The sequence below is a fragment of the Apis laboriosa genome, unplaced genomic scaffold (assembly GCF_014066325.1).
Source record: "Apis laboriosa isolate Shangri-la unplaced genomic scaffold, ASM1406632v1 scaffold4_cov146, whole genome shotgun sequence".
Taxonomy (NCBI): Eukaryota; Metazoa; Arthropoda; class Insecta; order Hymenoptera; family Apidae; genus Apis; species Apis laboriosa.
The window spans coordinates 2,573,195-2,590,407 of record NW_025223501.1 but is presented as its reverse complement, the minus strand read 5'-3'; the positions used below and the strand labels follow the sequence as shown (position 1 = coordinate 2,590,407).

Sequence of the window (17,213 nt, the reverse complement as noted above, 5' to 3'; positions counted from 1 at the left end):
GATATACCATTAAATTCATTTAATAAACGTAATCGAAACGTAATCGAAATAATTTTGGCACGTCACGCGTCTTAGGAACGCGGCCTAAGATCCATTAGTAGCATCCATCAGATATCGAGTTAATCTCGAGTTAATTCGAGTCGAATCGATCATACGGTACTTACGTCAGCGAAAACGGTGTAATAGCAAACATTGACGGGCGTGTCAATACTTTGGAAAGTGACGCTGGAATTATCAGGCCACTCGGTGAACAAAGTGCCATTTCCGCATACACGGCCACCTTCCAACGTAAGCTGCAATCGAAAGAAACGAATGAAGACTAATCGCTTTGTTTCTTTTCTTTCTTGAATCGTTTCAACGTAGGATTATTTCGGGAAAAAAATGATCCATCAGTTGCTTAAAGCTCGTTACACGGTCTATGTTATCTTATTCAGATTAATCTTATAAAGAGTGTTCGCAAATTTATTATTAATCTTATAACGACATCTTCGAGATATTAATGAAATTGAAAGTCAATTTTGAAAGTTATTTATCGCAAATTTTGTTTTTCTTCAGTTATCAGCGAAATTAAATTATTGATTCATTATTTTAATCTGATTAAACTTTTTACATTTATATTATATATATACTATCGATATTTTAAATTTATTTTCTATTGTATATTACCAACTAAAATTAAATTTTCTAAAAGAAAAGTGAAAAGATTTTTCTTTTCAATTACTCAATTATTTCTTTGAATAAAAAATTCTTACCATTTGCTAATTTTTAAAATATTTTCGAAAAATATTTTTACGAAAATTTAATCATGATAAAAAATACTTGAAGTCACTCTGTATAACGATGCAAAAACGTCGATAGGTTAAAGCTATTCACGTGTTGTTCTAAGTCGATAGATCTTGATGAATTCATCGATGATGGATGGCTAAAAAATATCGATCATATATTCGATATTTGATGATGATTGATGAGGCATTCATGTGAATTTCATCATAATAATATCTTTTACGAGATTCCATCAGATTTTGACGAATTACAGTAGTTCTCAATGAATATCGTTTATTGAATTAAGACATTGGAGTGAAGAAACAAACGTTGATTTGTATACATACGTAATAGTACAAGATACGATACGTATCAGAAACGTAAATAACACAAATGACACAAAAGAAACATCGTGCTTGGAATTCAAGGCGAATATTTACAAATAATGTAAATCGTACGTTATTACTCGTTATTGGTTGAAGGTAGTAACTATGCTAAGCTTACCAGTGGCGACAATGCTGTGACGAAAGTTAGAAACACGACACACGTGGCCAGAGCTTGTGCCATTCCACGATTCTCGAATACGTGCACCGCAAAATCTCGAAGACACTGTGGCACTGTCTAAAGAAACAGAAATTGTAAGTAAATCCATCTGATTAAAAAAAAATCTTCTTTTTTAATTTTGCGTATTTTTTTTTAAGTTCAATTTTTTTTTCTTTTTTGAAGTGTATGCATTAGTATGCATAACTATAGTAATTGGCGGTAACGCATGGTCAAGACAGAATCGATGGCCTCAGCATTGACCTGGAATTTTGCCACGGATTCAAGGTTAAGAGGAAGTGGCAAGATTCCAAAGAGTTAGTCCGATCGATCGAGTCGCGTTGGAGATTCCTCGCAATACATGAAATTCGCTTGATTAATCCTTTCGTTACGTTAATACATATTTGATACATGTATAGGTTATACGGAAATAACGCGTTTGCATAAATGTGCATAATGGAATATTTGTTTTAAAGGAAACTTTGGAGGAAAATTTTGTTTTAAAATTTCTTGATAATTATTAGATATTACTGGTATATGAATATACATAACTATCGAGAATTTAATGATGCGTGTATTATATTATATCCATATAATCATTTGTAATCTGCAATGAGTTACTAGTGGATAATTATAATCATTTATGTACGATGAACAGTCAATGGATTGACGTTAGTCACTCGATACAATGAAAGATTTATAATATGCATAATTGTAGAACATAGGATGCGAATAATTAAATAATAATCTTACCTCGTTCTTTTCTGCTAATAGAATGCCATTGATTATCGCAATCACCAATATGCTCACAATTACACATGTGTAAAAATATCCACTCCTAAAAAAATAATTTCTATATTTTAATTTAAATATTCCTTTTTACTTGAATTTGAAAAAATTTTGTGTGTATATTTCTGAAGTGAATTTAATATTAAATTATTGATCGAAATTAATTAATTAATTTTTTTTATCTAAATAATAACTTTAATATTACATATAAGCTTTTAAAAACTTTCGAAAATGGATCAAATGAAATTTTTTTTCATGAGAAAAAAATTGATCGATGAAGTAAATATACGACGAATTAACTGAGAGTCGGTTTGATTGATAGATTGCAACAGAGGAGAAAAAAAAAAAATGTTAAAAAAAGAAAAAGTAAAATTTATTCAAACTGTCTTGTTTACCCATATAGAGTGATTGCTATAGCAATCACGACCACCATGTACACGAAACCGGAACAGACGAAATATGCTGACAGCATTCTATCCCTTTCACGTGAATACTATAACAGATAAGTTAAAAATACAATACAATCGCAATCGTGTATATACGAATACGATTAATATAAATAAATAAAAATATTCTTAAATATTATAAATTCAGTCTTGAATGAAAAAGGATAAAAACGGGATGAAAATTGGTGAAAAAATGGATATAAATGTAATATAGAAAAAAATATTGTACAATGTTGAGAATGCAAAGCTTTGAAGTTTTTTAATAGATGAATAAATAATTGTGTGTGAATAGAGACAAAAAAATATCAGTAATACAATCTTTAAATCGAAGAAATCGTTAGATAAATTTTAATAAACATCGTCTTTGTGCTTGGTTATAAAATCTACAAATGTACACAAATGTTAAAACGCATTAGCATACAAACTCATTAAGTTTTAGAAATTTGTTTTCAGATAAATATGGACCTTATGCATCATTTTCCTTAGTTAACTCCTTTCCAGCAAAAAATTCTCTTGTATTAATTTTCCACTGATTTAATTTAATCTGATTATTCAAGAAAGCATATGATTGCCTGAATATTTTATATATGCAATTTTTGAGATATAATTTTTCATACAATTAAAATAAAAGATAACAAATTTGTGAAATATCGATCTCAGATTCGAATAATTTTAAGGCTAATTGTATTTTTAAAATTGAATGAATTTAAGTTTACCTTCTCCTCAACATTGGGGCTACGAAAAGTTAGGATGAAAGGAGTGCAATATTCTGTTCTTAATTGATCTATACTCCTGGCATCGATCGCCCTCATCAGATACTCGTTCACCTCGTCTTCAGGGTCTTTTTTTGCCTCTGTCGTCTCTCCAAAGCCTAATCTATTATAGAACGAACAATCGATGTAAAAAAAAAAAGATTCGATATAAAAAAAAAATTTATCAAAAATTGTTTATTTTCTTAATTTTAATTTTTTATTTAAAAACTATAAGATAACTTATCTCTTCTAAATTTCACGATTTCACAAATTTTAACTTGCAAATAAATCATTTTCAACTTCTATATATAATTTATTTAAAGATGATAACCTACACTAACCTATTTTATAACTAAATTTAACACAAATTAAAAACGAGCAGGCACCGCCATGCGGCTATCGCTACCCCGACCTTTGATCAAAACTTTAATCTAAAAAATTACAAACTTCGTAATTTAAAAATTACAAATTTGAAAATTCATCATCCAAAACAAATTATCATCAATTCCCATTAAAAAATATTGAATAATATCGGAATCTCGAATAATTCAAAAATTTCACATTTTTTTCCCTTTTTTTTCGAGGGAAGAAATTAAAAATGGAATGAGAGGAATAACGATGAATCACTCACTTGTTCTGTTTCCCGTGTTGAGACCCGTGCCCCATCACCCTCATCTCTTTGGACACGTTCCCATTCGCGGGCAAACCCTTTCTCAATCCTGAAGAGGGTATGTTACCCCTGCACGTATCCCCAGGGACGATTAGGTACGTTTTGATATTGTGCTCCTTCAGGTACGCGTTCCTTTCACCCCCGTGACCCTCTTCCACCTCGTAGAAATCATCCAGACAGTCCAGGGTCTCTTTCGTGATGTGGACTCGTCTATGGAGAAATTATAATGAATCATATAATGAAGATTTACATCTCTAGAGATTTAATTTTAAAAATGTATTGAACGTTCAAATGGATTCCAATTAATATGAAATTATCGAGAATTAATTTTAAACCGACGTTTTCATAAATTGATATTATTATTATCAAAAGAAACAGTGTCGTTGGTGAAATATTTATCTTTCGTTTTTGGATAGTTTTAAATTTTTTGGAAAAGTTGAATTCAAGTTTTGTATCTTGTGTGATTTGATACTGTGTAATTTGTTGATAAAAGAAATCAACAAGAAACATTATAAAAATATATTTCTTATAAATAAGTAGATATCGCAAGGATTTTCTTATCGTATATTTTCATTTAATAAAAAAATCGAACATTCGATAAAATGCATCTGTTATTCACGACTCGATGAAACGGAATATTTAACAGATATGAAATTTCATCAAGTTTCACGGTAAAATAAAATCAAAAGTTTAAAAATTTAAATCTCGTTATCCCTCTCGAAAAGGAAACAAAAAAAAAAAAGAAAGAAAGAAGCGAAACGAACCGTCGCGTATATTTCGCGATAAATATTCGAATTCCTCGTTTTCGAGATTTTTTCGTTTCGAGAATTTTTTTCCTCCCGAAAGAAAAAGAAGCGACAAAAATATTTCGCTCAATGTTTCATCTCTCGTTTCAACATTCGCTTGAAATCGGATGAAAATTTTCTTTAAAAAAAAAAAAAAAAAAGAAGAAAGAAAAAGAAAGAAGGAAAAACTCACCCCGGTATCCCTCCGCTCTCCATATAGTTGGCCAGGGTGACATCGTTGCTCCAAACGTCGAATTGCCATTTCCTCAAGCCAAGAACCCCGCAATGAACCCTTCCAGTGTGTATTCCCACTCTCATGTTCACGTTCACTGCGCCCACCTCTCGATACAGCCTATATAAGAGGAGAAAAGAAGAATCGATTGTTTTAGAAATAACGCCTGTAGAGATTATTACACTACGGATTATATTTATATTGCTGAATAGTATGGGAGAAAAAAAATATAAACTGTAAATAAATCATAAACTTTGAAGAAATTATAAATTTCATTGTCATTTTCGAAATTATTTGATTAGTTTATTTATACACTGGAGTGCTATATTTTTATAATTTAAATTTAAAAATTTTTCCAATAATCCACAAATATTTTAACCGAAAAAAATATTTAAATATTCATTCTTCAATCATATTTGATCAAAAGTTTCTTTAGTTTTTTCGTGACTATAGAGAGTTTCAAAACGAAATGGTTTTTATTTAGTGGAAGCGCCGCATCGAGGCGCTTCCGTCGCATTTTCGACGAAATGACCGGAAAAAGGTTAGGGAAAGTTCTAAGAGCAGGAAACAATAAATGAAAGTAGCCCGCGGAGACGAGAATTCTCCGGTTTATAGGTTTGCTTTTGAAAAACACTAAGTTCCGTCAAAGAAATGATTTCCTTCGAGAATAAAGTGCCATTTGTGCTCGTGTTTCGAAGACGAATAGATCGAGAAATACCATAACGATTTATGACGATATATAACGACTATTACGAAACGTGAATTCTTTGTAAAAAGAAATAATACATCTCTAGATAAAAAAATATTCATAGAAACATTAGTAACTTATCGCTTTGTTCAAAATTTCAACATATGTTACTCTTCTATCGTGCATCGTTATTTTTACACAACGCTAATTACGAATAATGGAAATTGGATCAGGTGCTAATTCGCTAATTTAGAAGAGAGGAAACGGAATGGTTCGCGTTGGACTACCAGAAAAAAAAAAAGAAAAATAACAAAAAAAGAAAGAAAAAGAATTCGATGCATCAGAAAATTAGTAGGACAGAAGACTCACGTAATGGCGCTAATCATGTCCAAACCCATTTCCACGCAACAACGCGCGTGATCTGGCCTCGGTTCAGGAAGTCCGGAGACGCAATAATAGCAGTCACCGAGTAATTTGATTCGCAGACAATGGTGCTCAGCTGCCAGTGTGTCGAAGCTACGAAAATTTACATTTCGCATTAACAATTGTTATTTATTAAAATTATTCACATTCTTTCAATATTCGCGAAAATAATTAAATTTATATAATATCCATTTGGCAATTTAGAAATAATTTAAAAGGGAGGATTAAATTATTTATTTATAAGGGAAAGGAAATAAAATTTCCAATAATTATTGTCTATCAAATTATTTAACGTCGAGTGCATATAGAAGATAAATAAATTTTGAATTTTATTCCTCGAATACATTAATACGTATAATTTTAATATTTTTGCGTATTACGTGCGTTCCCTACATTTTTGTACATTCAAATTTCACGTAAATGCATAAATATCCAATTATCATTATCGAATAATGATTACACGATAAAACTTACTGTCGTGCAATTATTGTTGAGCATAATACAAATATAAATATCGAATCGAATCTTCAATAAATTTTCTATCCAATTTTACAACAAGCATATATTATCGTTAATAACACGGGAAAAAGAATTAACTCCTCTTAATCTAGAATATAGACTATGGACAACGATACTAACCAGGCGAATAATTTATTCAATAATTTGACAACCTCCTCGGCAGTGCATTGATCCGACAAGGAAGTGAATCCACAAATGTCGGCGAACAGGATGCTGGAAAACGATTACCAAGATGTATTCTTCTCGGTTAGGTTCCGGTAAGTGGTATTTAAGTCACGATGTTAATTAGAATTCGTTAGGTGTACGTCGTGCGACTTAACGAGACTCGAGTGGCAGATACGTGTTACTTTAACGTGTGATAGACGCGTGCACCAGTCTGGTGCATAATGATGCTGAATATTCAGTTGCTGGCCTGGTTATACGCATATACCGCATAATAATTCACCGAATATTCATCCCCCCTATTATATCTGTATATATCTCGTTTATTTATCATGTATGATTACTTATTATATGTTTCTTCCATTACAAATACAATTCTTCGATCTTCCTTATTATTCGTTATATCGAAATCATAATTTCTTTCAATTTCTTCTTTCCAAAGTATCTTGATATTTTAAGCTTCGAAAAATTTTGAAAAAAAAATCCTTACAAAGATTTGAAAGAGCTGCTCATTAATATTATTCAGATTTCTCGAATATTATTGTTAAGAGGTTTTTTTTTTTTTCGAAATTCCATTCACGTCCAAATGGATCTAAAGGGATTGGATATTATATACGTGTGTGCAATTCGAAAATTTCTCGAGTATTATTGTCAAGATTTTTCCAAAATTTCACTCGTAGTCGTAGAATATTAAAAAAGATTGAAGATTGTATAATATGTTTGATTTGTTTCAATAGAATATTATACCTTTAAAATATATATACCTTATCATACCTTTATAAGATATTTTCGAAATTTTACTTCTAAATCTACTCAAGAATTAGGATAACGCGGGCAAATCTACTTTTCCAAAATTTTTCTAAAATTCCAAACTTGAAAAATTTCTATAACAATATTTGAAACTTGGAAATCGACGCGTCCGAAAAGAACAATTAGATAAAACAGTTCTCTGCTCGACAAACGAAACTCGATACTCTCGACGCCTTTATACATACATACTATATCGTTGTATCAGGATATTTTGCCCTCACCTGACGTTCTCGTGCCTCTGAATGTAAATTTTGTGAAACATGGTATCCTTTGGCTTCCCCGCGATGTCAGCTTTCATCTCCATGGCTACGTGGCGCGGCAGCACGCTCAATAGAAGCCTTTCCTGAAAAAAAAAAAAAAANAAAAAAGAAAAAGAAAAAAAAAATCATGGAAAATTCATCGTCGCCCCGTTGTGTACAACGGCGATTCACAGGTAGAGAAAAGGGAATGCAATTTCCTCGCATCACCTGAGAATTCATTGCTTCTCCCCTCCCTCCCTGTACTGCTTCAAAATTGACCGGTTTCTCTCCATCTTACGTGCCTTTGCGTCTTACTCGAGGACACTTCCGGTTGATCACAGGATATTAAAGCAGAATTGGAGAACGTCTATACGATATATTTCACACGAATATATCGTCGAAAGATATTTCTCGAAAGATAGAATGAAGAATTTGATAAATTTTTCCGATTAAATAAATTGTTTTAATCGTTTGGAAACACAAGTTAAATTTTTCTGTAAAAGTTTGAGTATCGATGATTTATTTTCTCTCTTCCCTTCCCTTTATTTGTTTTTCGAGATGTATTATAAAAATATATCATAAAAATATGTGTTTATGATGTATGTACGAAGTATATTTTAATTTTTTTTTTTTTTTTTTTTTTTTTAATTTAATTAATATTTCAACAAGACAAAGGATCTTGAAGCTATTCCACGGTTTCAATAATATATTTGAGAGTGTATCTCTAGAGAGGAATATTTCGATTTCAACATTGTATTTCATTAACATGCAGAGCACAAGCCTTCCGACAAGCTGATCTGTCGGTATTAACAGATACATACCGTTTTGAATTCTCTTTGGTATTTGTACCAGCTGGTTAATTAACCATGTTGTTATGTCGGAAACTTGCGGTGAATCTAATAAATCCGTATACTCAAGACACCATTCATCTCGTCGTTTGAATATTAAAGAATTTCTAACTTGCTTGAATTTTAATTTTTAATTTTTCAAGTTCTTTACTCTCTCTCTCTCTTTTCTCCTCCTCTCTTTTTCTCTTCTACTTCAATTCTCTATTTTCGATTTAGAATTTTAATTTTTAAATTTTCGAATTTTTAATATTCTGTTTCGAATCGAAGAAGAATTTTTGCTAATTTTATTACTTTTCGCTTTACTTTGCTTTTAGTTTGTTAATTCTTTGAACAATGAAATTATTAATTATTTTTGAACAAATAGTAATACCATTTGAAATTTTCATTTAAACGATTGATCCACACGTGTTTCGAATGCCTTTTCTGTGAATTTTAACACGAAATTACATAGCAAGCTTTAGGTCGTTCGTAGACTGAACGAGCAAACTGCGTGATCGTAGCTTGTCATAACCGTTCTTGTTCTCTTATTTTTCATTTCAAGACCTCTAATCTGCATAAATTTCGCGTATACTATTTCGTTTCTATTTCTATGCCACACTACGATATCCTGCAGATAGATCATCATCAATCAATATTTCTCTAATTTCAATGAAATATTCGATTACGTAAAATTCTTTTTTTTAATTTTAAAACCGAAAGGATTCCGGATTTCTGTATGAACGAAAAAGAAAAGTTAATAGCATTATCTCGATAAAAAAATAATCCTAAATTATTCAAACATAATCCCTAAAAGCTATGACTAATTAAAAAAAAAAGGGAAGAAAAAAATTACGTGTATCTCGTCAAGCAATATCTTTCGTGAGATATTATACACGAAATATTTTTAGTGCGACGTCACTGACGAAATATTCCGTTATGCAACATTTTTAATGAATTACGAACGAGATATTCCGTATAATATTATGGGAGATATTTCGCATATAACGCTATGGACGAGATATTCCGCGATGCAATATTGATAGCGCGACGCCATTGACAAAATATTCCACGATGTTTATCATGCGACGCCACTGACAAAGTTTTCCGCGATGCAATATCTTTTGTGCGACGCTTTAAATAAAGTATTTCGCGATGCAATATTGATAATGCGACGAAATTTTCCGCGACGCAATATCTTTTGTGCAACACTAAACAAGATATTCTGCGATGCAATATTATAATGCAATATTATAATATTATAATGTGACGCCATTGACGAAATATTCCACGATGCAGTATCGATAGTGCGACGCCACTGACGGAATATTCCGCGATGCAACATTGGTAGCGCAACATTGGCTGTGCAAGAAATATTCAACCATATTGATAGTACGACGCCATGGATACAATATTCTTCATTTAATGTCGACAAGATCGTTGTCAAGATATTTTGATACAGTATTGTTAGTACCGTGCCAAAATTTTCCGCGATGCAACATTGATAGTGTGACGCCACTGATGAAATTTTTCGTGATATCTTTTCTGACGCCATGAATGCAATACTCTTTATTTAATGCCATTGGCAAAATATTTCGCGATACAATATTATTAGCACGATGCCATATACGAAATTTTTCACGATGCAACATTGGTAGTGCGACGCCACTGATGAAATATTCTACGATATAATATTTATTATGCCACTTATGAAATTTTCGTCGATCTAATATTGATAGTGCGACGTCAAAATATTTCACGATGCAACATTGGTGATGCGACGTCACTGACGAAATATTCCGCCATATTGATAGTGCAACGCCATGGATACGATATTCTTCATTTTCCGCGATGCAATATCTTTTGTGCGATACCATGTGCAACATTGGTAGCGCTGTGGATTAAATATTCCATATTGATAGTACGACGCCATGGATATTCTTCATTTAATGTTATGGACAAAATATTTCGCGATACAATATTGATAATCTGACGCCATTTTCAAATATTCCGCGATGCAATATTGATAGTGCGACGCCACTGACGAAATATTCCACGATGTAATATTTATTATATCTATTATATATCACTTAACAATATATATTTATTATTGATGTATTATGAATGTATATTTATGTTTATTATGAATGTATATTTATTATATCACTTATGAAATTTTCATCGATTTAATATTGATAATGCGACTGACGACGATAATCGACGATCGTCACTGACGAAATATTCCGCCATATTTATAGTGCGACGCCATGGATGCGATATTCTTCATTTAACACCGGCGACATTTCGAGGTATTGATAGGGTGACGCCATTGATGAAATATTCCGCGATGCAATATTGATAGTGCGACGCCATGGATACGATATTCTTCATTTAATGCCATCGATAAAATATTTCGCGATACAATATTGTTAGCATATGCCATACACGAAATTTTTCGCGATGCAATATTGATAGTGCGACGCCACTGACGAAATTTTCCGCAATGCAATATCTTTTGCGATACCATTTTCAAATATTCCGCGATGCAACATTGGTAGTGCGACGCCATTGACGAAATATTCCGCGATGCAATATTTATTATGCCACTTATGAAATTTTCGTCAATTTAATATTAATAATGCGACGCCACTGACGAAATATTTTGCCATATTGATAGTGCGACGCCATGGATACGATATTCTTCATTTAACATCGGCGACAAGATATTTCGCGATGTAATATTGATAGGGTGACGCCATACACGAAATTTTCCGCGATGCAATATTGATAGTGCGACGCCACTGACGAAATTTTCCGCGATGCAATATCTTTTGCGATACCATGTGCGATGCAACATTGGTAACGCTGTGGATTAAATATTCCATATTGATAGTGCGACGCCATTTTCAAATATTCCGCGATGCAACATTGGTAATGCAACGCCATTGACGAAATATTCCGCGATGTAATATTTATTATGCCACTTATGAAATTTTCGTCGATTTAATATTGATAATGCGACGTCACTGACGAAATATTCCGCCATATTTATAATGCGACGCCATGGATGCAATATTTTTCATTTAACACTAGCGATAAGATATTTCGCGGTATTGATAACATGACACCATTGATGAAATATTCCGCGATGCAATATTGATAGTGCGGCGCCACTGACGAAATTTTCCGCGATGCAATATTTTTTGCGATACCATGTGCGATGCAACATTGGTAGCGCTTTGGATTAAATATTCCATATTGATAATGCGACGCCATGGATGCGATATTCTTCATTTAACACCAGCGACAAGATATTTCGCGATGTAATATTGATAGCATGACGCCATTGACGAAATATTCCGCGATGTAATATTTATTATACCACTTATGAAATTTTCGTCGATTTAATATAGATGGCGCGACATCACCGACGAAATATTCCGCCATATTTATAGTGCGACGCCATGGATGCAATATTCTTCGTTTAACACCGGCGATATTTCGCGGTATTGATAGCGTGACGCCATTGACGAAATATTCCGCGATGCAACATTGGTAGTGCGACGCCACTGAAATATTCCACGTCGCGATGTGTTTTGCGCGACGACATAGACGAAATATTCCAACAGACGTTGTTAGTGCGACACCGTGAGCGAGATATCTCGTCCTCGCCAGCAAACAGGTTAATTCCTTCTCCCGTTATCGATCCATCCACGTCGAATGTAAATCCAAAGGAATCGAATGCGTCGAGTCGTGAGACTCGAAAGAGGTGAGACTAATCAATCGACTCTCCGTCACAATCAATTCGAATATACGCGGTACATGAGTTGGAAAGCTTTGAACACGATCCATATGATCGGATCAGCGACGCCTCGGGAAATCGCGATACATATGCGTGCAACCTGTTGTATCCGGGAGACCGATCGATTTATCCAGCGTCGAATTATCGTTGCAAAGGGCCGCTATAATTTCAGATTCTACGCGAGCTAGCGTAACGGGAGAAACCGAAGTTGCTCGGGATAACGATCATCTTTGAATATTTCATACCCTTGATGGAAATATTTCTAAGATAAATTGCGAGATGAAAAGATCACGGTGGTGGAATGAAATATCGCTCGTTCTATCGCGTCTAACGGATAGAGTGGAGATCGATGGATAAAAATTGTGTATTCAGGGAGCGAAAAAATTTCATGAATTTACTTCGTCAACAATGTTGCGTGAAAATTGGAACGTAAATTTTTAAATTGATAAATTACGCGTGAATGAAAATCTTATTTTATGTTTGCACTCTTTCTCTCTCTCTCTCTCTCTCTCTCTCTCTCTCTCTCTCTCTCTCTCTCTCTCTCTTTCCTATAATAAATATACAATAATTGCCTATTATTTCTTACGCACTAACTTCTTCTAATAATTCTTCAATCTTGGGTTTCTTTAACTAAATTTATCATTCTATGAGCCTTTTATTCTCAACGTCCCAATTTCTTCGCCAACTTCTTCTTGATACTTGAAATGCCGATAAAAAATATTCCTTAACCTTTAAGAGAAAATTTCCTTAACGCGGTGAATCACATTTGCCAGTCCAATTATTGTTCTCGTTCGAACGAAGAAAAGCAACCGGCCTGTCTTTGTTATTCCACCGGACGAGATTGGAAAGCTTTCACCGGCGAAAAACTTTAATTTGGAATCTCCACTCCCCGCCATCCCAGCAAAATTTCATTTCGTTAAGAGAACGATTCGCGAGAACGCGAGAAATCGATCTTCTAATTCGTCGATCTTACCCCGCCCCTCCCTCCTATTTTTTTTTATAACCTGTTTCATCTCTGAATTTTTCTAGAAATTTCCTATAAAATTTCGGGTCCAGAATCTTCAGAAATTTCCAAGCTTTGGATTCTCGCAGGTTAGGAAATTACGCGTTAAAATCGTGTCCCAAAGAGTGGCAACATGGTCGCCTATGATGTGACGTGAACTGTAATGAATAGTGCGGTATTACGCTTATCAGTTACTCTTAGTGCTTATCAGACGCGGTAATTTCTCTGCATTAGACATACTCTCGTTTGTAAATAAGCGTTAGAACGTCATCGTTGGTAGATGGTTGCATGAAACGCGAACTGTCCTAACTGAAAATTGAAACGTTAATTTCGTGCTTTATACGTTGCAGGTCGATGACATTTATACGTAATGTATATCTGTTCTGAGTGGAACGAGGAAGAATTGGTCAGACTTTGAAATACAGACATATCGAAATATTACTAGAGGGATTTACTAAAGCAATGGAACTTTAGTGGACAGAAAGTGATTAATGGAGGAATTGGTCCATCAGATCCTTGGAATAATGTTCAATTTATGAAAGGTATTAAAATTATTAAAGAGATCCTGCGAAGAATGATTAATGGACTTTTAATGAATGAAAATTGATTATTGCAGCAATTGATTAGATCTTAGAATATAATCCAATTTATATATTAAAACGTTATTAAAGGTAGTCAAGTAAATGGACAAGAAGTGAAGAAATTGGAATATAACATTGCTCAATTTATGAGAGATATTAATATTATTAAAGAGATCTTTCAAAGAATAAATAATGAGTAAAAAGTGATAAGTACAAAAGTTGATCAGACTTGAATGTAACTCAACTTATGAGATACATTGAAACATTATTAAAAGGATAAAATATTGATTTGGGAGAATTGGTCAGGAATTGGTCAGATCTTATTGCTTAATTTATGAGAGATATTAAAACTATTAAAGAAATCCTTTAATGGATAAAAAATAATTACTGCAGGAATTGATATACTGATCAAGAAATGAAATGCAATATTAATAAAAGGATTTTCCAGAAGAAAATAATGAATAAAAAGAAAATAGTAAAAATTAGTCAAACATTGGAATAGTGAAACATTACTGGAGAGACTTTCTAACAAACTAGGTGAAATTTTACAAAATACTGGTATTCATGACAACTTGCTGACCCACTACCAAGCAGTCATAGACGAATGGAGATGATACTTCACCTAGTCCCATATTGTGAGGGATTAAGGGCAATAAGTTCAAAAATACTTAAGGTTTCTATACTGGACACGAACACGACAATAAAGTTTCTCCATTTTACTTCCATACCAAGATTACTTTTCATATGAAATTGAAACTATATATACTGAAGCTATATATAATAATTCGATATGATGATAGAGAATCTAATCAAATTCTCAACTTACACTTTCATCTGTAGTAATAGATAGATGTTAATACATGTATATTAGCAAAAGTTTAATATTAATCAAATTTTGTAAAATATAAACAATGAAAGAATATGTGTATCTATGAAAGATCGTAGATTAATGAACTATTTAAAGTTTAGCATTAAGTGGAATTCTACATTAAACGAAAGGATGAAGAAATTTGATGAAAGTGCATATCTCCTATCTCGATTTGATTAATCGACCAGATTATTTTTAGCGGCTGGGTTCCATTAAGAACGGTGGAAGTTTGTTAAAGATACCGAGTTATCGGGCATCGCTTATAATCCCAGCCAACATTCTACCCGTGACCTGGCCCATTGTGCACTTTAATCAGGTATCTGTGACCCGCTACGATAACGTTAGGCCACTGTCCAGGCTCTATTTATCAACCCCACAGATCCTGCCTCTCTATTCTCCTTATATATTTGGTTAAATACTCTCTTAACTCGACAACCATCATCTTCTCTTTCTCATTCTCAACTTTAACATTTTTTTTCATTCTTTTCTTTTCCAGAATCAATCTATCATGGATTTGTCCATTTGGTGTCTATCATTTAACTTTCGGTGAAGTATTATTTTATATTTCGCATTCTATGAATCCCAAAAAATTCATGGAATATAGTATATAAGTTCAATATAGTATTAGCAATTTCAATATAGTATTAGCAATCATTTTTTGCAAATATTTCGAAAACTAAGGATCACAATCGATTATATATTTGAGATCTTCTGCAATGCGTTTAAAGATTGTCGAAATAGGAGTGTTACGTGTCGACAGTTTCATCATGTATTATCGTATCAATTGTACGATGAGAATTGATAAAAATTTATAACGATATCTTCATCAATTTTTCGTGTCGCTCGTGCGAGATAGAGAGATCTAGGGACTTTGGGTCGCAGCAGTTGTTAAATGGAAAATTTGTTGAACCGTAACGAAAACCCTACGGCTATTTACGAAACCTCGATTCGTATCTATCTGCATGTGATGTTTTCCCATTGCCAAAATTTCGACGATGCACGCCTAAAATTTTTATAAATCAAAAAATATAATTTATTCCCAAATATTCTTAAATCTATTATCCATTAATATTCAAATATCTGTATATTTTCGTAACTTCGCTCCACTAGTTGATTATTATGGAAATTATTCACCAAAATAATTTTGGAGCAACTTAATATTGCGCTGACATAATTTTGAATTATACGATCGACTATATGGATATGGAGTATATATATATATATGTTATAATAATTAGAGAGAAAATTGCAGAGACAGTTTGCTATACGTTGTCCATTATATTAATAAACAATTGGGAGAGTGCATTAATTATCGACCTACATGTGCAAAAGGTTTAATGATCAAAATTTGGTTAGGTACTCTCTATCGAACTCGGCCTTAAATACGTTACTGATAACTAGTCGATTTTCTAAGTTGGTAATTTCAATGTTCCTAGATACTATATTATCAAACTTATGTTAAAGATTGATTAATTAATACCAAGATTAAATAAAGATACTTGTATGAGATACATATATCTTTTTAATCTTTTTAATCTTTTTTAAAATAATTTTGCTTTTAATTTTAAAGTCGTTTTCGTTAGAAAATTTTTTTCTCCGATCTGTTTTGCAAATGTTTATGTCAAAATTTGAAAATTTTGTAATACGAATAAACTGTAGGAAAATGATTTTCCATGAAAATAATTCCTATCCTTGATTGAAATTGAATTTTTACGAGACTAAATATTTAAAATTTATGATTTAACGAAAATAAACTGCGAAAAATCGTTCGGTGAAATTTATCGATAGGTCGACAGAATTTTGTGCAATACTTTTTTACATATTTTCATATCAAACATAACTTTTTGTTAGAAGCAATTTTCACCGTGTAAAAATAAAAATTTCTCGGTTTTAACGATTATCTCGTGAAAATTCCAATAACCAAAATGAAGTTTTGAATCAAATAACACTTTTGAACAATGTATTTTAATTTAACGAACATAGATTTTTTTTTTTTAATTTATCATTGAAAACATTTCAATAATCTCTTCCGTTTTAATTATCATATATAAAAGAAAAAAAATTTTTTAACTTTTAAAAATTAATTAAATTTACAATTTCGGATAAATTAACAATTTATAAAAAAAATAAATATTGGACAAATTCGAAATAAATTAATTCTATCAGACAAATTAACGATTCCAAAATTTTCTGTAATTATCGAATTCACGAGATATATTATTTAAGTTGATTTATCGATCGGACAATCGGAAATATAGTGATTTGTGGTCATCGATAGTGAAATTCTATAAGATTAATACGCATATACGCATTTATAC

The 17,213-nt window shown here is 32.3% G+C and overlaps 1 protein-coding gene and 1 long non-coding RNA gene across 4 annotated transcripts in view; one reads left to right on the top strand and one right to left on the bottom strand.

Annotated features, from left to right (window-relative positions):
* Window positions 1-17,213, bottom strand: part of LOC122717101 (adenylate cyclase type 6) — an 89,441-nt gene that overhangs the window by 4,424 nt on the left and 67,804 nt on the right. Inside the window, exons 8-17 of the mRNA XM_043940840.1 lie at window positions 7,800-7,921; window positions 6,727-6,819; window positions 6,034-6,180; window positions 4,938-5,096; window positions 3,921-4,169; window positions 3,254-3,413; window positions 2,487-2,584; window positions 2,056-2,140; window positions 1,267-1,383; window positions 165-293 (exon numbers count right to left, since the gene is read on the bottom strand). Of these exons, the coding sequence (XP_043796775.1) occupies window positions 165-293; window positions 1,267-1,383; window positions 2,056-2,140; window positions 2,487-2,584; window positions 3,254-3,413; window positions 3,921-4,169; window positions 4,938-5,096; window positions 6,034-6,180; window positions 6,727-6,819; window positions 7,800-7,921 (1,359 nt within the window). The remainder of the gene's footprint in view (window positions 1-164; window positions 294-1,266; window positions 1,384-2,055; window positions 2,141-2,486; window positions 2,585-3,253; window positions 3,414-3,920; window positions 4,170-4,937; window positions 5,097-6,033; window positions 6,181-6,726; window positions 6,820-7,799; window positions 7,922-17,213) is intronic.
* Window positions 170-16,880, top strand: LOC122717107. Of its 3 annotated transcripts, XR_006347148.1 has the most exons (5): window positions 1,273-1,400; window positions 6,699-6,863; window positions 13,797-13,988; window positions 14,063-15,211; window positions 15,392-16,880. It is a non-coding gene; the product is annotated as an uncharacterized LOC122717107 (long non-coding RNA). The 3 variants fall into 3 exon arrangements; XR_006347150.1 differs by lacking the exons at window positions 1,273-1,400; window positions 6,699-6,863 and adding an exon at window positions 170-288; XR_006347149.1 differs by lacking the exon at window positions 6,699-6,863 and having other exon boundaries at window positions 1,285-1,400.